General features: G+C 36.3%; 1 protein-coding gene across 2 annotated transcripts; it reads right to left on the bottom strand.

The window, feature by feature from the left end:
- Positions 1-318: 318 nt before the first annotated feature.
- On the bottom strand, positions 319-22,042 carry LOC138317300 (BTB/POZ domain-containing protein 7-like). Of its 2 annotated transcripts, none has more exons than XM_069258868.1 (8): positions 21,934-22,042; positions 10,888-12,163; positions 10,120-10,328; positions 9,272-9,347; positions 8,645-8,955; positions 7,185-7,362; positions 5,613-5,980; positions 319-4,588 (listed from the first exon to the last, which is right to left on the bottom strand). In XM_069258868.1, exons 2-8 carry the CDS (start codon positions 12,035-12,037, stop codon positions 4,436-4,438), a joined length of 2,445 nt encoding a protein of 814 aa, XP_069114969.1. In that variant the 5' UTR covers positions 12,038-12,163; positions 21,934-22,042; the 3' UTR covers positions 319-4,435. The 2 variants fall into 2 exon arrangements, with proteins under 2 accessions (XP_069114969.1, XP_069114970.1); XM_069258869.1 differs by having other exon boundaries at positions 21,849-21,995.
- Between the last annotated feature and the right edge of the window lie 117 nt (positions 22,043-22,159).

Below are 22,159 nucleotides of genomic sequence, written 5' to 3' on the forward strand. Positions count from 1 at the left end.
TAATGAGTATTGTTTATGCTCTGTTGGCGGTGGAGTAACTTTAAGGAAAGTTCATGAAACCTAGTTACATCAGATGTTGAACTGTTGGCCTTCAGACTTATAAGAGACTTCGGTCTGTTGAGCCTTTATAATATAAGGCAGATAGGACACCTCCACCAACATAGTGTTATACATAGAAGTTGTCAGCAGGCAACACTATGAAACTAATCAGACAAGTGTTCTGTCTGGGAGTTCTAATACTTGCATTCGAAATACAATTCCATTCAATTTAAAAAAAAAAAAAAAAAAAAAACAGAAAAAAACGACATTATTTTCATATTTGATAGAAGGTAAAATTTATTCATCTTTTAAATATTGAAGAATTTGTTACAAAAATAACAGAGTGACATGCATCAATGATGTGACAACGAGATGAAGATATAATAATAATAAATAAGTTTGATATGAAAACCACTACAGGGAGTAGAACATCGGGACATCACAATAAAGGCCCATCGATCCTCAAAGTAAGGCCTGGAGCACGGAAGTATGTACAAGTCAACTTAATAGTCATCTAAAAACTTCAACTTTGAAGAAATAAAGTTATTTACCTCTCCTTTGTGGATGAAACATAAAAAAAAACCAATTCGTAAACATAGAAAAGTGTCATGGATGATCAAATACAATATTGGCTGTAATATATTTCACAAATTGTCAACAAAACAAACTGGATACAATGTCTTCAGTGAAAATGATTCTTTAAGCATCAAGAGTGGTTTGACAACGATGAAACTCTCATTCAACAGCATTAACTCACAAGCACAACTTTCAAAACTTGGCGTTTTCTCCCTGAAAAAAATGATTGCACATATATGTGTTCAAAATAAGGCAGAAACCAATGCTTCATGTCTAGGAAACAGAATTCCAACAATTGTGCTTCTAAAACCTTGACTAAGAACAATTGAAGTGTTTTGAAATTCTAAAAATCTTTTTTTTTTATCCTAAATAGATTGCTCAGACCTGAAATAACTCTTATAATCCTATAGCAACCCAGATATTAACATAAGTTGTTCAGAAAAAAACAGTATTTCAACATTGGCACCAAAACCTTAACCACGTACATTATGGCCATTGGGCCTTTTGAAAATCTCTATACCCTCCCCACTTTCCTTTGGTGAGTAAAATATTGTTTTCTTAACTTCTGTAAGCACAGAACTTCCATCACATATTTGCAGACACAATAAACTATATAAATTGACTGATTTCAACAACACAGTTCTGTTTAAAGCACACATAACAGATCATTTCAAAATATACAATTTTTACGTAATCAATGTTAAAATGAAGAGGTCTACTTCTAGACGCAATAGAAGATAAAGGCATTGGTTTACACAGCTGGATACAGACATAACAAAAAAGTGTATGAAATATACACCAATCAATTGATATATATACCCAAACTTGATCTAAATTAAGCAAAATTAACAAGGAAAATTGTATTCTAAATTTAGAATGATGGCAGTACACATTTTGACAAAATATTGCAACTCTTATAGGAATTGTCTAGGTTCTTTGATGTAATTCTCGTTTTCTTTGTTTTTACATTTTTCATATTCCTTACAATGAAGTACTGTACTACATGTAAATGTAGAAATTTTCACGAGGGGGAAATTTACGCTTAAATTGTGAAGGCCGCTTGATTGCGAAATTAACAACACTTTGAAGGTTTAAATGCACATGCAAAATTGCGAAATTAAGGACTCGCGAAAATATCAATGTTTACAGTATAAACTTACTATCAACTTAATATTCATTTTGATTGATTGAAAAAATCTATAACCATTAGCACCCCGAACTTATGAAACATTGAGTTTTTTATCCTCTCCATTTACTTCAGAAAAATATTTTAGTTTTATTCACAGACCTTCGAACATATATATTTTCACTACATGCAAACAGTTTCAAATATTACAGAGAATCTAGATTAAATATTGCACATTATGATACCAACCAATTAAAGACAGAAAAGATTTTAAGTAGTGTTAGACTTTCTCTTACAGTAAGTCTTCATAAAGTAATCAACAATATGTATATCAGGTTTATTTTACAACAACAGCTTGTCTCCTCCAATCTTTATTTATCAAAGCTTAATCAATACATTTTAATCTAAAGGGGAACGACGGCCCTGTACCCAAAAACTGGGCAACGACGGCCCTGTACCCAAAAACTGGGCAACGACAGCCCAGTACCCAAAAACACCACCTAAGAACATTAAATCATTAATAATACAGGGCCCAGTTTCTTACCTTAAAGTTCTCTAAAGGAATACATTACAGGTTTTAAGGAAGGCTCCTAAGTCCACCCTTAACTTCTGTAGTGCTTTCCTATAGGGAATTTTAAGTTAAAGAACTCCTTAACGTTCAGTTGACAAGGATTACAGCACTAAACTTTTCTCAGTTTCTCACAAATCCATTTATCACTATTGTATATTGGAAGGATTGTCTCAATGGCATCTCTCATTAGGCCCCAGGGGGCCAGTTAGGAGATCTGTTTTCGTTCCACAAAAGATGCGTCTCATCAATATCCATTAAAAGACATTTAGTACTTTATGATTACATGAAGTAGTGTTCCCCATCTTGATCCCATCCAAGGCTGTGTTTTACCAGATTAGACTTGTCTAAAATTCATTCATTACCTCATGACCAATAAATTGGAAAATAATTGTCTCATACTTGGACAGAGAGTTCATAGTGTAAAATTGTTTCCCCTCCACTCCGCCTTCCAAAAGATGATGACCAAATTTGGTAAAAATTCATTCTTTGGTTCGTGGTCATACGTCTGTTTGATCTCTATTGAACATTGCCTACATTGTTTTTGTACCTAGTAATAGTATGTTGTGTGATCCAACAACTGTACCATAATTTTAACCTTCCATGCACTCTTTATCACATTTCCTTAATCTAATTCTAACAAATATATCTGACTGAAATTTCAATTATAAAGCAAACAAACAAAATAGATCCTTTCCATTTTCCCGAGGAGAAATCACTGAGTACCAATATGGTAGATGTTCTAGTCAAAGGTCTCTCTCACATAGCAATAATAAGTTTTGTCATAACACCAGTTTGTGATCACAATTCAATAATCAATATGGCACATATATCACTTGACCTTCTGACTATATGGCCGACCAATAAAATTTAAATACCCAGGGAAACCAGTCATGCAGTACTACTAAAGTAATCTCTTCTAAACAAATTTTCACAGCCCCACTTCTGGATCTTATTCTTTCAAGAATCTTGACACAAATAATATAGGTCAAAGAAGTATCATCAACAGGTTTTTTCAGATGACAAGTAATATCTTAATAGAGTCTTGAAGAAACTTTACATCCAAAATGAACCTGCTTCATTAGTCAAAAGAAAGATGGATCTTTTTTCTCCTTTCCCTTCTTTTTCCATTCAAGTGGGCCTTTCAATAACATAACTACATATGAAGCACTTCCTATCTTAAATCGTAATAAGGAGAAACTTTGTTTTTCATAGCAGGCATTGATTATAAAGTCATTTTTTGTAAGAAACTAAGGTCATCATGGCATTGTGTTTGATTTTCTCCATCAATTAAGATAATTTCAATAAATTAAAGTCCTTTGTTTGTAAAAAAAACCCAAGAAATCCTCGCATGTTTCTTAATGACGTAACAATGACTATATGTACCAAAATGTGGATATCTGACAATAGAAGACAGTAGCTAAACATTTTAAATTTTACAATTTAAAATATCTTAGCTTTCGTATGGCCATATGTTTAGTAAGTCACATATCATATCAGCTTATTATCATAACTGCAAAAATAACTGCATATAGTGCCTTGAATAAATACTACACTGTCCATTTTCATACATCTACTACAGATTCCTCAAACTGATAAATAAATTTAGATTATCCTATAGTCTACAACAATTCATACCATACTACTTAAGACAGCAACAATATCTTTCTCATGTGATGCATATTCAGATTTATCTGATTTCCGTTTCTGCAAAGCAACAACCAGGTTTGCCCTATCAAGTGTCAAACGAAGTGTGTGAATATTTAAAATGATCATTCTTATACAGCCAAATTAATCTGATGGTAGATAAATTTGTGTACCTACAGGTCAAAGCTCACATATAAGAATTGTTTATCATTGAATGAGTGTCAAAAATATATAATATGCATGTGTAAATAGTCAAATACACATATAATAATTCAATGAAAATCCATGTGTAGAAAAGGGGAGATAACTCCATTTCTCCATACAAGTAACCCTGGTGACCATGTCATTACTGCCCTTATTGTTGGAACCAGTTACCAAATAGGCTGTTATTGAAGGTACTGAAAATGTTAAATGGGGTGAAGATTGCCATAACTGATTGTTGAATCTGTGTGATCGATTTGTCGTTATAATGCCTGTGATCAAATGTACATAGTTCCAAGGTGACTGCTGCCATCACCAATATCTAGCTCAAATTCTTCGTGAACACGGACTTGTCCCATGGACGACGTAGCCATAGCTATATCAGGCATAATGTCACTTAAGGCACTCTCACTACATGGACTGGTGTTTGTCTGAAAAATATTCAATATGATAATGATTAGTCACACAAATCAATATATATTTATAATTAGATATACCAATAAAGAATTTCTTAATTCATCAATAAGAAATTTGTGGTTCCAAGACTAAAATCTTAATTTGATTTTGACCAAGATCCACCAGATATACATGAGCAAGAAATGAATGCTACTTTCCTATTTTCATATGTGAGTGAACAAACTTCGTATGATTTACTTTCAGGATATTGTGTTTTCCATTGAAAAATACTCAATACATTAACCATTGTATAACATAAAACAAGAGCTGTTGGAGAACAGCAAAGCTCGCCTATTCAGAAGAAGTTGATGTTCACGTATTTACTATTTAAACATGGAAATATGACAAATTAACAGACTCAAAAAAAAACCTAAAGGGTCTCAAATTGGTTGTATTATCACGTTCAGCATCCATACACATTAGGAAAATAAAATCATAAACATTTATGATGACTTAATTAGCTTAAACAATAGACAAAATAGAAACTTGCTTTAAAACTTTAACATGGAAATATGAGAAATTAACAGACTCAAAAAACCCCTAAAGGGCCCCAAATTGGTTGTATCATCACGTTCAGCATCCACACACATTAGGAAAATAAAATCATAAACATTTATGATGACTTAAGTTTAAACAATTGATGAAACAGAAACTCGCTCAAAAACTTTAACGTAAAATGGGACGCCAACGCTGAAGCCGACGCCGACGCCGGGATGACAACATTAGCTCCCCCTATTCTTCGAGTAGGCGAGCTAATAAACGTGTGGAATATATATTTTGTAAGGATTTTAAGATCTACCTGAATCAATTATCACAATATTTACAACTAATCAATAATGTATACATAGCTGCTGTTGTTCTACAGCAACAAACAAAGGTTTTTTTCTCATACACAGAACTAGTTTTTGTAGTACTATATATCTTTGTTAGAAAACCATCAACGCTGTATAGACCCCAGGGAAGCAGAGCCATATACTGAACACTGGCATAATGTCTTACCTCTTTTGACCTATTGGGCTGTATACGAGTAGGAGTGACCGGGGCCACTGGTTTGGAGGGACTGCCTCTACTGTGTCTACTGAGCGACGGACTGGACTTCTGTCGACCTGGAGATTGGTAGTATCGGCCCTGTTTTAGCTGCAGAGAGGCTGGAACTGACTCACTGTTGGGGTAATACATTTGACTGTTTTGTAGTATTTCTATGGTGATGTCTGGCATACCAAATTCTCGGACAGTACGCAACTGGACCTGGCAGTTGATGGCACGCCGGTCACTATATGGTAGACCGTACGCACGTTGACATAGCTTGGTGCTCTGGAGTTCGGCTTCACGCTGCATCATCAGCTTCAGGGTGTTTGAGTCAGGAACTGTAAAAACAGATATCAAGATATTGCAAACTAAGAGCCATTATACGAGTTTGTTTGTTTGTTTGTTTGTTTGTTTGATTTATTAACGTCCTATTAACAGCTATGGTCATGTAAGGACGGCCTCCCATGTATGCGTAGTGTTGAGTGTATGTTGTGCGAGGTGCGTGTTTTGGGAGACTGCGGTATATTCGTGTTGTGTCTTCTTGTATAGTGGAACTATTGCCCTTTTTATAGTGCTATATCACTGAAGCATGCCGCCGAAGACACCAAGCAACACACCCCACCCGGTCACATTATACTGACAACGGGCGAACCAGTCGTCCCACTCCCTTTATGCTGAGCGCTAAGCAGGAGCAGAAACTACCACTTTTATAGACTTTGGTGTGTCTCGGCCAGGGGACAGAACCCAGAGCCTGCCTCACAGGGGCGAACGCTCAACTCAAGGCCAAAAGTGAGGCGATGCCAAGGGAGGCATTAGGAAAGATAAAGTCAGTTAGGAAGAAGAGAAAAGATAAGATCCTAAATTTAGTCGCCTTTTACGATCATGCAATAGGGGCAGCAGGTACAATTCTAACGCCCTACCTGCAGGGCCCCATTATACGAGTAAAAATTCTCTAACCTCAATTATGTAAAACAACATTAAATATGAAAAATCTACAACTTAGATTCCCTTCTAACAGTTTAGATTGTGAGGATTATTTGCATCATTTTGAAACACAGCTGAATGATTGATCTACAGTATGTACACATATCCTCTGATCTTAGTTCACAGTTAAAATGTATACATCAATAGCTAATTCAGGAACAATCAGAAAAAAAATGTTCATCTAAACTTTTCTGATGATACGTAATTTGGTCCTTTAAAACTGGCTGAGAAAAATGCAGTATACTTGAAGCAATACTGTTAATAACACTGTTACTCAAAATCTACAAGTTTACCCGTGGTATACATTAGCAGTGTAAGGGAGATAACTCAATTGAACATGCGCAAGATTTTTCCAAAATTAAGTTTATTATCAATCTATTCAAAGTAATTGCTAAAAATCCAATTTAGTTCATTTGCAATAAAGTCAAAATATTTTCCATTGAAATTACAAAACTGCTTTCCATTTTCATGATACATTAGATTTTCTTCAGTCATAATAAGCTACATCAAGACCCTATCAATAAAACTGCCTTGATAAACCTTTTTTTTTTACTATACCTGGAATGGTGCCAGCAATGATGTCCACTGTAGAACTACTGGTCAGCCCCTTGTGTCCAGCTGGATACTGTGCCTCGTCTACCATATACAGTGTATCTGGTATGGCAGACATCTGGATTGTCCGTACTCGACCAGTGTCCGAATCTTGGCCTTGTGACAGAAACTCGTCTCGCATGGACTGTAGAATAAAGCAGTATTATGGAATTAATATTTAATAAATACTCGTTTTCTTGGGGTTTTTTTCACCTTTCAAATTGTTACTTTATTCAGTGATGTTTCTAAGCTGTAAAGACTACAAATTTTAACTTGAATTTTATTCAAAGATGCTCCACCGCTGACAGAGCATAAATGATACTCATCATTTTAACAATAATTGGTGTTAAATAGTGTATATGTATGCCTAATTTACACAAAAAATTAAGATGTAAAATTATTTATTTTGTTTTTGGTGCATGCACAATCAGTACTTCATTCCATATAGGATATAGTGCCACCAAATTTTTTTCTGTATGCAATTAATTATTTTTAATATTTTCAACGTGAAGTAAAATTAGAAGCTCAATCTTTTCAATGGTGGTAATGGTATAAAGTAAGTAAATTTTGTAACTAAAGAAAAATACGAAATCGTCTGCTCCTGTTTTTGATAGTGAAAAAAATACCATTTGTCAGCGATGGAGAATCTTTAAATTAAATTTTTCACTAAATATTACACGGATGACTGTTCATGTAAATTATATTAAATTTAAACAAGTTTAGTTTGGATTGATATAGTTGAAAATCCTATCGATAGACATCCTCCCCCGCCTGTACACATGTGTTGTGTATGATATAATATGTTTTGAGAGGCAGTGGTATGTTAGGATTGTGTCTCCAATAGCTTTCAGAAAGATCCCTTCTAGATCTGTTCTTTTTGAGAAATAGCCACACTAAGAATTCTTCCAACAAGCCTGACCACAGACCATATGACACACAAAGATAAAATGAATGGTTATCTGAGTTCCTCATTATGATATATAATGGTGTAATACTAATATTGAAAGATAATTTCTTTAACTTTAAAAGTATGACAACGTAAGAAATTGAAACGATAAAACTGACATTGCATTATAATTAATTTTTCTTTCTTTTATTACTAAATCTGGCTTTCTGGCTGGCATATTCTTTTTCTTCAAACTACCAGGTACTTTGAAAAAAATCTGAGAATGGCGCGGAAACTTGATATTAACATGACGTCACAATAGGGATGTCGACGTTGGGTATTCATTTGGAAAAAATTAATGCATTGGAAAATCAATGGAATCGTACATTTAACTTTATGAAGCAGTCTGAAAAATTAAGTATAAGCATTGATGTCACTATTTTTTAATTTCAACGGGTTATGTAATAAATTTCTTTCATACCCTGATGAATAATGACATAAATGCTTAGGTAATATATATATATAAGTACATTACAGTTACCTTTGCTTCCTCAAAGTAGGGCAAGAAGATTCGAGGTCTTGTATACATCCCGTTATGTTTACTTCTGATCCAGGCACATACTCTCTGTCCGCCCGGCGTGTCGTCCCCTAACATGTGTGACGGGGGCGTGCTCACCAAACCACGTTTTATTGCACTATTTAGTACGTCATTATTATAAGGAATGATGTGATCCACACGAATCAGGGGCAGTAACTCCGCTAAAATGTCCCTTAATTCTATGTCATTCAGATCACGTTTCTTTACACCTTTCTTACTTATACTGTGTGTTGTATGGCTCAGTAAGTTGGGTTCTGAAAACAGTGTAAAAGAACTTAAATTAATTGTCAATGAAATTATAATATTGCAACACAAAACCTGTCTTTTCAAGCGGAATGTAAGAAGAAGATTGAAAATCAGCACATCAGCAGTCTACATGTGTATTGATAAATATTGTTTATCTATTCTGTATATCTCATTGAATAAACTAGAATTACTTTTCATCACTTATCATGATAACTTTAACTTCATTGATTACATCGATACCACCCTCATACCTAAAAGGAATATATATATATATCACTAAACTGCAAAGTTCTGTAGAAGAAAATTTGATCTCCAGATATATACCTCTCTCCTCAATGCGGCGAATGAGCTGATGTTCTCCCCATTTCAGGACGGCTGTCAATACATCTAACTCTCCTGCCTATAACACAAAACAACCTTAAGAAAACAACTTAATATGCTTTCGACCCTTTTTGGTCCCTAAATTCTACCAATGTTTACAAACTGTTTGGCGATATGTTATTGTGATATACTGTATAATATCTGTCACTTTGTCAATAAATCTAATTCAATCTGACTATTTTGTCTTTTGTAAAATGATATGTTGTAAACTAATGTAAATAACAAAGATCAAAATTGTACTAGTAATTTCAATCTGTAAAGAGTAACTGTGTTTTAACTTTTAATTTTATCTTGCAAATTCAGCATGTAAGAAATTAATTTGAATACTTATTAGGCAAAAAAATAAAAATAGGTCTGTTTAGGGTTACCCGACCGACCCTAACTTTTTACCCTCGACCCTAATTTTTTCCTATTTTTCTACGAAAAAAAATCAAATCAAAAAGTCTGGATTTCAATCTCATACTCCGGTTCAGGGCATCATTTTAGAGTGAAAGACACTAAAAAAAATTTTGATTATCCTCCCGACTGACCGACCCTATTTGTTTTGCCAATGTAACCCTAAACAGACATATTATTTTTTTGGCCTAAGTACAACCCGTCAGAAAGAAAAGGAAGGGACAAAATATTGATTGAAAGCTTAAGTAATAAATTGTATTATGTTATGTTTTATGACAAAACACTTTTCAAATATATACCATTAAACCTGTCCCTATAATATATCAGAAGCGGTGCTTGTTACACATAACTAACATGACATATGTCATATACAGTGTGAACTATAACTACTTTACCTGTAAGAAGTCAGAACTGAGAGCCTCTATCAGATACTCCTTGTTGAGCTCGAAGAGTACGGGTGAGTGGACGACCTGAAGAAACTCCTCTGTCAGGTAATGTAGTGCCTGTCGATGTACCCACTGTGAACCATGTGGCTCAGAACTCCAGCTCAGGATACTGATCAAATTCTCTAGATTGATATGTTCTATAATGATGTCCTCACAACCTGAAATACATGTTACATCATGATTGTAAAAATATCCTAGTAGGAGTATTCATTTGATTGTGATTATCTTTGTCTGCTACTAGTTTGTTTGATGCAATGAACAAAAATGCCTTCATATTATGTTATGTGTGCATGAGTGGTTAAGACAATGGCATAATCATTTCATAGAAAAACAAAAGATTCCCAAAATGACTTTGGAATTCTGAGGTGAATATCTTTAGATTACCTTAAGTAAATTGAATTATAATTATGAATTTGAATAGATTTTATACATGTTATGGAGATATGACAAAAATCTGAGTGTACTCTCCTTGTAAAGTGCTTTGCAGTTTACTTACATAAAAGTACATTTAAAGATTTGTAGTATTTCTCTATAAAGATCAAAAATCTATTCAAGTTATTCCTTTAATAGTATTAATTACATCTAAGGTAATTCTTATTCCAATTGCATTTCTTGTTTTTCAGATTTTGAAATTTATATAATGAGAGTATTCAGTAAGCAAGGAAATGATTTAAATTGTAAAAATAATTGATTACACCAAATCTTGATGATACAAACCTTGTGACAAGATGGGAAAGTCTAGGAACTGTCCTATCTGGTACACCTCCATTGCCTCATCCACTATTGTCATCTGCCCTTTGCCTGCCACAATCGCCTGGGCTTCGCTCAGACTACACATACTTGCACTTCCCCGTAGAATTAACGACAAATCCACCGTGTCCTGGTATATCGCATTCAGTAGCACTCTCGCATAACGTCTTGGAATAACAGATTCATCAAGCACTATCCTAGTAGGTGTATTCAAAGTACGGTCTGTAATTTCCTCCCCTGACCGAGCTCTCCTCAATAAAAGGTTTCTAAAGAAAGGGGACCGAGCGGCCAAGATGGCTTTATGGCAGTAAAGTTCATGCTGCGTGGTTTTACAGGGAAAGTCATTGCTTGTGCACGATTCTGTCATGGAAGCAGACATAGAATCAGACATGTCTGTCGCCAAGTCACAAGAAAACACTAACACTGCGTCTCTGTAATCCCCGGTATCCAGCAGATTCCGTAAATCCTGCTCCAGTGGGTTTGGCATGCCAAACTCCTCTACTAGTTTTATAAGCACTTTTTTATGTTCGTGTTTTAAATCTTCCGTATTGATGGAGTCTGTGTATAGGTAACGCAGAAGTGATGCAAACAATGTCACGTCGACTCCTACCGTCCTGAAGTTGATGGCAACCTGCATGTTGAAATCTGGGTAGCGACTCAACAAGTTTCTGAAATACGGGCTCCTCATTGACAACAGTGCCCTGTGCGCAGGGAAACACGCCCCACGATACACAAGGTCAACATCTGAGGAAAACTTTTTATCAAACAAATTGGACAAATCCTGGCGGAAAGAACTTGCCACCGGTCTAGCAAGATTGGCAGCAAGAGCCAGTTCTTTGAGTGAAACTAACGCTTCATATTCCTGAATCAGGGCCTTGACTTCGGCCAGGGACCATGATGCTGTTAAATCGCGTAACGCCTTACCATAATCCAGAGATCGACTGTGTCTCCGCGTTCTAGTTAGCTTTTTTCTCAAAGTTGCAAATTTTGATGCTTTCTTTTTCTTATCTCGAACATTAATATCTGTATCTGATACTGTATAGGCATGAGCAAGTCTAGAGAAAGCTGCCCGAGCCACCTGCTGGGAGCTCTCGGGAAAGGAAGAGTTAACACCCATGATTTGGTGTAACTCTTTTATCCCAGGGGACAGCCAGAGGTTATTCTGATCGGTCAATCATGTCCAAAATGTGGGACGTCCTGTAGGATTGTATCTTTTCTCGAAGTCATTTACAATTGGTCAAATCTGAAAGCAAAGATACATAAAGTTTAAAGAAAGATAAAGGATGTTCTAAAATTTATCTTCAAACATGGAAACATTTTTGGGTGGTGGGGTGGGTTGGCATAAGTGGGTTACATATTTGAAAATATGCTGTATTACTACAAGGTTCAGATTCGGGACTACAGTCTCCAGATAATCATCCTACTATCTCTCACAGATTCGGGACTACAGTCTCCAGATAATCATCCAACTATCTCTCACAGATTCGGGACTACAGTCTCCAGATAATCATCCAACTATCTCTCACAGATTCGGGACTACAGTCTCCAGATAATCATCCTACTATCTCTCACCTCCTATATAACCTGGCTGTTACCAGGACGTTACACAATTTTAAATAAACTTCACCCCTAATAACCCTCCCCCTTACGGGCACCATAATGTAACTCCACTGCAGTTTTAGCTCTAACTTTAATGGCTTTGTAATCTCTAAGAGGCAAAAAGGATCAAGTGTCTTATTATTACATAATTAGTTAATTACTTTACTAATATAATTTTGGAGTAGCAAGTTCATATTTGACAACAAAAGCTTGAACAAATTTATTTGTCTACAGTGTCGATATGTAACACAGACAGTAACCCTTTTATATATACATATATTTTCTTTGTAAAAATCTATATTGTTCAATATATCCATTTAACTTTTGTTGTTTCGATCAAGAACTTAAAATAAGAATATACCTTGTATCAACATGCTATATTTAAACATATAATTACTTGCTTGACCCTATATTATGGGTATATACAGTATATACTACCACACACATATATATATAGATCCTTATCTATTATATCTGCACTAATAAGTGTGTCGACTCACATATGAAATTTGTAGGGTTTTTTAAACATGTGTTGTACATGTACTTCAAAAGAACATTAACCCATTCCTCTCTGCCAGCTATAGACATCAAAGTGACTAGCAGAGATCTCCCCTGATATCACTAATGATAACTCCACCCCTTCTACTTTTAGAATATGAAACCTTTCACTACACCAGCATATGATCATTTTCCCTGTTGCAATTCCTGCAGTTTCATATTTCTTCAATTATCAAGCATATGTCCCGATTAAACTGGCTCCAGTAAGAGAGATGTGATAAGCAAATCGTAAACAACTTCAAAAACTGTTGATGATAGCGAGATTCCTCATGACAGCTCATACTCCATCAGGGCTGGGCCATGATATGCCAATGCACATATACAGCACGGATAGACAATGGAAAAGTTCATCAGGAGATCTGATTAATGCTGAAATAAAAACTTAATACTTTTGTGTTGGTTCAATTGATTAAGCTATGTAGATGATTTTCCATACCTACAATATATAATACTTCATGTATCTGTGTTAGATCATTTGTATAATCATTATCATTATTAGCTATATTTACGTTGTACAAGCTTTACAGTAATTATTGGGTCGAATACGGTAAGTTAACAAACATACTGTATTCATCAATCCTGGATTATCCACCTTCAAATCAACATTCAGTGGAAAAAATTCCTTTCATACAAAAATGAGAGGCCTAAAATATTTTAACATATATTACTTATAATTTGACCTGGTTCCATTTTTTACCTAATTTTGCCAAGGCTCGCAAAACTAAAAACTTCTTAGACTCGTTTCATAAAATATCATATGAAATGAACACTCATGGCGTAAGATCTTTATATCCCATATGCATCTGGATCGATGTAAGTCTAGATGTAATATCTAATTAATCAGTGATTTTACTCCTTATATAATTGGGGTCGGTAAACAACCCCATTCCCAATGCCAAACCCCCTATATTTTTCCCAATTACAATGAAAAAATTCCCAAATCAAAGTGCTGAGAAAAACAAGAGGCCCAAGGGCCTTAACGGTCATCTGACTACCTTGGCAATAGCTGTATAGGGAATTAATTAGATATATATATGGTGTCATGGTTAAAAAATAAAAACATTTGGTCATGACCATGTAAGGATCATTTCATGCAAGTTTCAGTCAAACTGCATGGGTAGAACTTTAGAAGAAGTTCAAAATGTGTTTTCAAGATGGCAGCTTTGGTGGCCATCTTGGTTTTCGGGTCAACCCGTCAAACAACAACACTTTGTTGGGACAATGTCAGTATCCTTAAAATTATTCCCTCCTCAAAATTATTCAGACACGTTCCAGCAAAATCACACTGGAAGAACTTAAGAATAAGTTCAAAATATATTTTCAAGATGGCGGGAGTGGTGGCCATCTTGGATTTCAGATCAACATAAAATATAAAAACACTTGGTCAGGACCATGACACGGATCATTTCATATGCAAGTATCAGCTAAATCACACTGGCAGAATTTGAGAAGAATTTCAAAATTCAAGATATTAGCCTAATTGACCCCTGACCTTGAAAGAAAGTCAAGGTCATTCATTTCAATAACTTTGGTAACCCTTCATCCCAGCATGCCACAGGCCAAATATGAGTACCCTGAACCTTTCGGTTAGTTACAAGTGTCATTCAAAGAATTGAGCTTATTTGACCCCTGTGACCTAGAAAATAAGTCAAGGTAATCCATTTTCACACCTTTAGTAGGCCTTCATTACAGCATAAAACAGGCGAAATATAAGTACTCTGAGCCTTACAGTTATTGAGAAGTCGTTCAAATATTTTAGCCTTTTTTACCCTTATGACCTTGAAAGTAGGTCAAGGTCATAAATTTTCACAACTTCGGTAGCCCTTCATCCCCGCATACTACAGGCCAAATATGAGTACTCAGAGCCTCATGGTTATAGAGAAGAAGTCGTTCAAAGATTTAAGCCTTTTTGACCCCTGTAACCTTGAAAGTAGGTCAAGGTCATAAATCTTCACAACTTTGGTAGTCCTTAATCCCAGCATGCTACAGGAAATATGAGTACTCTGGGCCTTATGGTTATTGAGAAGAAGTCGTTCAAAGATTTCAGCCTATTTGAGCCCTGTGACCTTGAAAGTAGGCCAAGGTCATTGATTTTCACAACATTTGTAGCTCTTCATCCCTGCATGCTACAGGCCAAATATGAGTACTCTTGGCCTTATGGTTATTGAGAAGAAGTCGTTCAAAGATTTTAGCCTTTTTGACCCCTGTGACCTTGAAAGTAGGTCAAGGTCAATAATGTTCACAACTTTAATAGCCCTACATCCCAGCATGCTACGGGCCAAATATGAGTACTCTGGGCCCTACAGTTATTGAGAAGAAGTCGCTCAAAGATTTGAGCCAATTTGACCCTCTGTCACCTTGAAAGTAGGTCTAGGTCATTAATTTTCACAACTTTGGTAGTCCTTAATCCCAGCATGCTACAGGCAAAATATGAGTACTCTGGGCCTTATGGTTATTGAGAAGAAGTCGTTCAAAGATTTTAGCCTTTTTGACCCCTGTGACCTTAAAAGTAGGTCAAGGTCATTCCTTTTCACAACTTTGGTAGCTCTTCATCCCAGCATGCTACGGGCCAAATATGAGTACTCTGGGCCTTACAGTTATTGAGAAGAAGTCGCTCAGAGATTTGAGCCTATTTGACCCCTGTGACCTTGAATGTAGGTCTAGGTCATTAATTTTCACAACTTTGGTAGTCCTTAATCCCAGCATGCTACAGGCAAAATATGAGTACTCTGGGCCTTATGGTTATTTAGAAGAAGTCGTTCAAAGATTTTAGCCTTTTTGACCCCTGTGACCTTGAAAGAAGGTCAAGGTCATTCCTTTTCACAACTTTGGTAGCTCTTCATCCCAGCATGCTACGGGCCAAATATGAGTACTCTGGGCCTTATGGCTATTGAGAAGAAGTTGTTCAAAGATTTCAGCCTATTTGAGCCCTGTGACCTTGAAAGTAGGTCAAGGTCAATAATGTTCACAACTTTGATAGCCCTACATCCCAGCATGCTACAGGCCAAATATGAGATCTCTGGGCCATACAGTTATTGAGAAGAAGTCGCTCAAAGATTTGAGCCTATTTGACCCCTGTGACCTTGAATGTAGGTCTAGGTCATTAATTTTCACAACTTTGGTAGTCCTTAATCCCAGCATGCTACAGGCAAAATATGAGTACTCTGGGCCTTATGGTTATTGAGAAGAAGTCGTTCAAAGATTTTAGCCTTTTTGACCCCTGTGACCTTGAAAGTAAGTCAAGGTCATTCCTTTTCACAACTTTGGTAGCCCTTCATCCCAGCATGCTACAGGCCAAATATGAGTACTCTGGGCCTTACAGTTATTGAGAAGAAGTCGTTCAAAGATTTTAGCCTTTTTGACCCCTGTGACCTTGAAAGTAAGTCAAGGTCATTCCTTTTCACAACTTTGGTAGCCCTTAATCCCAGCATGCTACAGGCAAAATATGAGTACTCTGGGCCTTACAGTTATTGAGAAGACGTCGCTCAGAGATTTGAGCCTATTTGACCCCTGTGACCTTGAATGTAGGTCTAGGTCATTAATTTTCACAACTTTGGTAGCCCTTAATCCCAGCATGCTACAGGCAAAATATGAGTACTCTGGGCCTTATGGTTATTGAAAAGAAGTCGTTCAAAGATTTTAGCCTTTTTGACCCCTGTGACCTTGAAAGTAAGTCAAGGTCATTCCTTTTCACAACTTTGGTAGCCCTTCATCCCAGCATGCTACAGGCCAAATATGAGTACTCTGGGCCTTACAGTTATTGAGAAGAAGTCGTTCAAAGATTTTAGCCTTTTTGACCCCTGTGACCTTGAAAGTAAGTCAAGGTCATTCCTTTTCACAACTTTGGTAGTCCTTAATCCCAGCATGCTACAGGCAAAATATGAGTACTCTGGGCCTTATGGTTATTTAGAAGAAGTCGTTCAAAGATTTTAGCCTTTTTGACCCCTGTGACCTTGAAAGAAGGTCAAGGTCATTCCTTTTCACAACTTTGGTAGCTCTTCATCCCAGCATGCTACAGGCCAAATATGAGTACTCTGGGCCTTATGGCTATTGAGAAGAAGTTGTTCAAAGATTTCAGCCTATTTGAGCCCTGTGACCTTGAAAGTAGGTCAAGGTCAATAATGTTCACAACTTTGATAGCCCTACATCCCAGCATGCTACAGGCCAAATATGAGATCTCTGGGCCATACAGTTATTGAGAAGAAGTCGCTCAAAGATTTGAGCCTATTTGACCCCTGTGACCTTGAATGTAGGTCTAGGTCATTAATTTTCACAACTTTGGTAGTCCTTAATCCCAGCATGCTACAGGAAAAATATGAGTACTCTGGGCCATATGGTTATTGAGAAGAAGTCGTTCAAAGATTTTAGCCTTTTTGACCCCTGTGACCTTGAAAGTAAGTCAAGGTCATTCCTTTTCACAACTTTGGTAGCCCTTCATCCCAGCATGCTACAGGCCAAATATGAGTACTCTGGGCCTTACAGCTATTGAGAAGAAGTCGTTCAAAGATTTTAGCCTTTTTGACCCCTGTGACCTTGAAAGTAAGTCAAGGTCATTCCTTTTCACAACTTTGGTAGCCCTTAATCCCAGCATGCTACAGGCAAAATATGAGTACTCTGGGCCTTACAGGTATTGAGAAGACATCGCTCAGAGATTTGAGCCAATTTGACCCCTGTGATCTTGAATGTAGGTCTAGGTCATTTATTTTCACAACTTTGGTAGCTCTTCATCCCAGCATGCTACAGGCAAAATATGAGTACTCTGGGCCTTATGGCTATTGAGAAGAAGTTGTTCAAAGATTTCAGCCTATTTGAGCCCTGTGACCTTGAAAGTAGGTCAAGGTCAATAATGTTCACAACTTTGATAGCCCTACATCCCAGCATGCTACAGGCCAAATATGAGATCTCTGGGCCATACAGTTATTGAGAAGAAGTCGCTCAAAGATTTGAGCCTATTTGACCCCTGTGACCTTGAATGTAGGTCTAGGTCATTAATTTTCACAACTTTGGTAGTCCTTAATCCCAGCATGCTACAGGCCAAATATGAGTACTCTGGGCCTTACAGTTATTGAGAAGAAGTCGTTCAAAGATTTTAGCCTTTTTGACCCCTGTGACCTTGAAAGTAAGTCAAGGTCATTCCTTTTCACAACTTTGGTAGCCCTTCATCCCAGCATGCTACAGGCAAAATATGAGTACTCTGGGCCTTACAGTTATTGAGAAGAAGTCGTTCAAAGATTTTAGCCTTTTTGACCCCTGTGACCTTGAAAGTAAGTCAAGGTCATTCCTTTTCACAACTTTGGTAGCCCTTAATCCCAGCATGCTACAGGCCAAATATGAGTACTCTGGGCCTTACAGTTATTGAGAAGAAGTCGTTCAAAGATTTTAGCCTTTTTGACCCCTGTGGCCTTGAAAGTAGGTCAAGGTCTTTCCTTTTCACAACTTTTGTAACTCTTCATCCCAGCATGCTATGGGTCAAATATGAGTACTCTGGGCCTTATGGCTATTGAGAAGAATTCGTTCAAAGATTTGAGCCTATTTGACCCCTGTCACCTTGAAAGTAGGTCTAGGTCATTAATTTTCACAACTTTGGTAGCCCTTCATCCCAGCATGCTACAAGCCAAATATGAGTACTCTGAACTTTACAGTTCTTGAGAAGAAGTTGTTCAAAGATTTCAGCCTATTTGAGCCCTGTGACCTTGAAAGTAGGTCAAGGTAATAAATTTTCACAACTTTGGTAGCCCTTCATCCCAGCATGCTACAGGCCAAATATGAGTACTCTGGGCCTTATGGTTATATAGAAGAAGTCGTTCAAAGATTTCAGCCTTTTTGACCCCTGTGGCCTTGAAAGTAGGTCAAGGTCAATAATTTTCACAACTGTGGTAGCCCTTCATCCCTGCATGCTACAGGCCAAATATGAGTACTTTAGGCCTTATGGTTATTGAGAAGAAGTCGTTTGAATGAAAAGTTTACGCACTGCTGACGGCGGACGATGGACGCCGACGGACGGAGCATGATGACTATAGGTCATCCTGACCCTTCAGGTCAGATGACCTAAAAAACTGTCCTGATAAAAGATTGTTTTGTTGATACAATACAGATCCATGTAAAAACAGCATGTAACATCAAATAAAACAGTAATACAATATTTAATTACCTAATATAACAGCCATGTTCAGTAATGGGTAACTTTTCCCTAAAACCGCTCTTTTCGCAATTAAAAATTGCCAATTCGTGTCATAAACTTTTTCCCCAAAATACCCTGAAAAATCACTGTTAATTTCCTGTAACAAACAAATGTCTGACCAAAAAGTCTTCTATCTCTAGACCTAAATTTACATGTAAATATTGATTTTAAAGAGAACAGTCGGGCAAGGATGGCTAAAGTCGGTAAAAATGGTGTGAATGTATCCAGTATAATTTCTTATGAAATGGAAAAATGAAATCTCTCGTCAAAATCTGTCTGCGTACGAAGAAATTAATTTAAAGTATGGAAATTCTAAAACGTCCTCCCGGCTCAGTATGTCCGTAGTTACATTTCCACGCAGCCTCGCTTTCAATGCTTTCAACTTTTCTTTACTTTAATGGTCAGAACTGGGAAACTAAGCGGAACTTGACCATCGTATTAATATGTGAGAACTTTTTGAAGGCCAATGAACGCATTTAGACTGGTTTTCTTTGCCCAACTATTCACTTTAAAGTACTTTCTCTATAGTTACATATACATATACCGGTATATTGATTTAAAAATACTTTTCAAATTCAGGTAATTTATTAAGCAAACAATTTTTTTTAAGACAACACACTGAAAATTGAACACTACACACAGTTACAAGTGTAAATATATGAGTGAAGCGAATTACATGTGCTCGTTTCAGTGACATCAGAGGGAAATATCTACTCTTATGATTTAAACTGATCATTATTTTTGCATTTGCTGCATACATATGTACATATATATGCACCAATGCATTTTTAAAGTTGTTTGAATGAATATCGAAGCACATGTACAATGTACACATATTTCAACCAAAGTAATAATATACATTTCTTTTCATATAATTTAAGTCAAATTTTTGTTATGAGGGTGAACATTGTTCCTTGTTCCTGTTAAGTTCAGAGTAAACTGTGATGTTAACCAACTAATTGAACTTTTTGGAGGACTCACTACATACCTACATTAACTGTTCTACTGATGGCAGAAATATATACTCTAACAAAATTTTACCAGAGGTTGAGTTCGTCAATTTGCTCATGGGTTTAATCTAAAAGCCTATAGACAATGATAAAATTTATATCAATCAAGATTTGGTGTTGCAGTTGAATTTCAACTTAATTTGCATATATTCAATCAAATAAGCACTCCGGCCCTACCCTATTATTAATCCTTCACTCTTTTTCCCTTAATATCTCATATTAAATTGTAGACCAAAAATATGAAAGTCATTCGTTGCTTTAATAGATTTCTTTATGGCTTAGTTTGTGCAATACTTTTGAGAAAGGGTAGTCCAAATCTTGCCTTATTAAACGTACATCTTCTCATTGGCACTTAATTATCAGGTTCAAATTTAAGACAGCTATTTAGAACAGCAAAGCCTCCAATTAATTGTTTGCAAATTAAATTCAAGCCCTTAGGCTTGCAGAGCAATGCTACGTTTGGCTCAGACAGTATTAGTATATAAAGAATCAATTGTTTGGTTTGAGAGTCTCAATAACCTGAAGATTTCTTAGGAATCAAATTTCAAGTAAAAAGTGTAGGAGCAGGGTTGGTGTGGTTTATACACATGCAGGCACAAATTAGATTTGATTTCAGTCATCAGTAGACATATATATATAAAATGCGTCCAGAAACTGGGCGACGGGTAATTTGGCCACAAGCACCCAACGTAGTAGGAGTGGATAAATGCACAGCCTGACCAAAGTTTGATTCCACACCCTCTGAACACTATTCTGTATATCCATATTACAGAGTTATCTGTCCTTGTAGGATTGTGACATATCATGTGTTGACGAGCATTATGTCATGATTTTCAGAGGAAACAATGTGAATTTCGCTCACAAAATAATTTTTAAAGACGTCACATATGGCTACCTTAACGCAAGGGAGGTAATTACTCTGTAATGTCCAAAGACAGATGAACACCTGCAGATAGCCAGAGGATTTACCTGAGCACCTGATCAGGCTACATGATCGCAAACAACATTTTTCTTATTTAATCCAAATATCCATTTATTAGAGATTGTTTCAACAGATCTAACATGCATGCAAGTTTTTACATAGAAGAGAAAAAAATGTAGCGCAGCCAGACCTGGATTTCAATCCCAGATCCTCGAACACTAGACGGATGCAATGATCGTCTCAGTCGAATTAATCCTGCTACACAAGTACATAATATACATTTAGTAAATATCACAACAGGTTAAACTCATGGTTAAATGGGCAATAATCAAAAACATGTATTTTCCTGCTCTTCTAAACCAGTTATAATCTTGTGCTTTGTCACATCAAGACGTTATAAATAAGGGGATATTTGATAGATTGTTGTTCGATACACTGACTAGGTGACATTCATGTTGCTGCTACATGTATTCTAGTTTCTACCAGTGTTGATATATCAAGACATAAATCCCTCTGTATACAGTATAGTATCAAATATTTATATCATATTGGGGATGTTTTGCATGATCGTATGATTCTTATTCACATTGACAGGACGTCAAATCCATGATTAAAATTGTTGTTCATATTTTACCAATGAGATGTTTATATTACTCACGCTTAAATAATGAACGCGATGGCTAGCAGAATACAACTCAATCATCCGTGTAACTTCAGAACCATTCTGTATAATCTTGACCTACCATGACTATTCTCCCGAACCACATCAGGTTTGTTTACTCCTAGAAAATGTCCGGATTCATTTCAATCACCTTTCCCTTGACGTTCACTGCATTTTCTCATGACGATAGGCCCGCACAAAATATCACAAATTTTATTTATATTTGAATACGTAATCAAGCAAATAAATAATATAACAATTCGAGTTGTTTTATTTAATGCCATTTCCTTGGAAATTATTTCTGATAC

This window comes from Argopecten irradians, chromosome 3 (genome assembly GCF_041381155.1).
Source record: "Argopecten irradians isolate NY chromosome 3, Ai_NY, whole genome shotgun sequence".
Classification (NCBI taxonomy): Eukaryota; Metazoa; Mollusca; class Bivalvia; order Pectinida; family Pectinidae; genus Argopecten; species Argopecten irradians.

What these genes read in the sequence shown, in the direction of transcription:
- LOC138317300 (XM_069258868.1), bottom strand. Translation starts at nt 12,037, where the DNA reads ATGGGTGTTAACTCTTCCTTTCCCGAGAGCTCCCAGCAGGTGGCTCGG. An exon ending in TCAGTTCTGACTTCTTACAG is followed by an intron (nt 9,348 to 10,119) that starts GTAAAGTAGTTA and finishes TTTGTGTTATAG; the next exon opens with GCAGGAGAGTTAGATGTATT. An exon ending in CCTACTTTGAGGAAGCAAAG is followed by an intron (nt 7,363 to 8,644) that starts GTAACTGTAATG and finishes TTTATTCTACAG; the next exon opens with TCCATGCGAGACGAGTTTCT.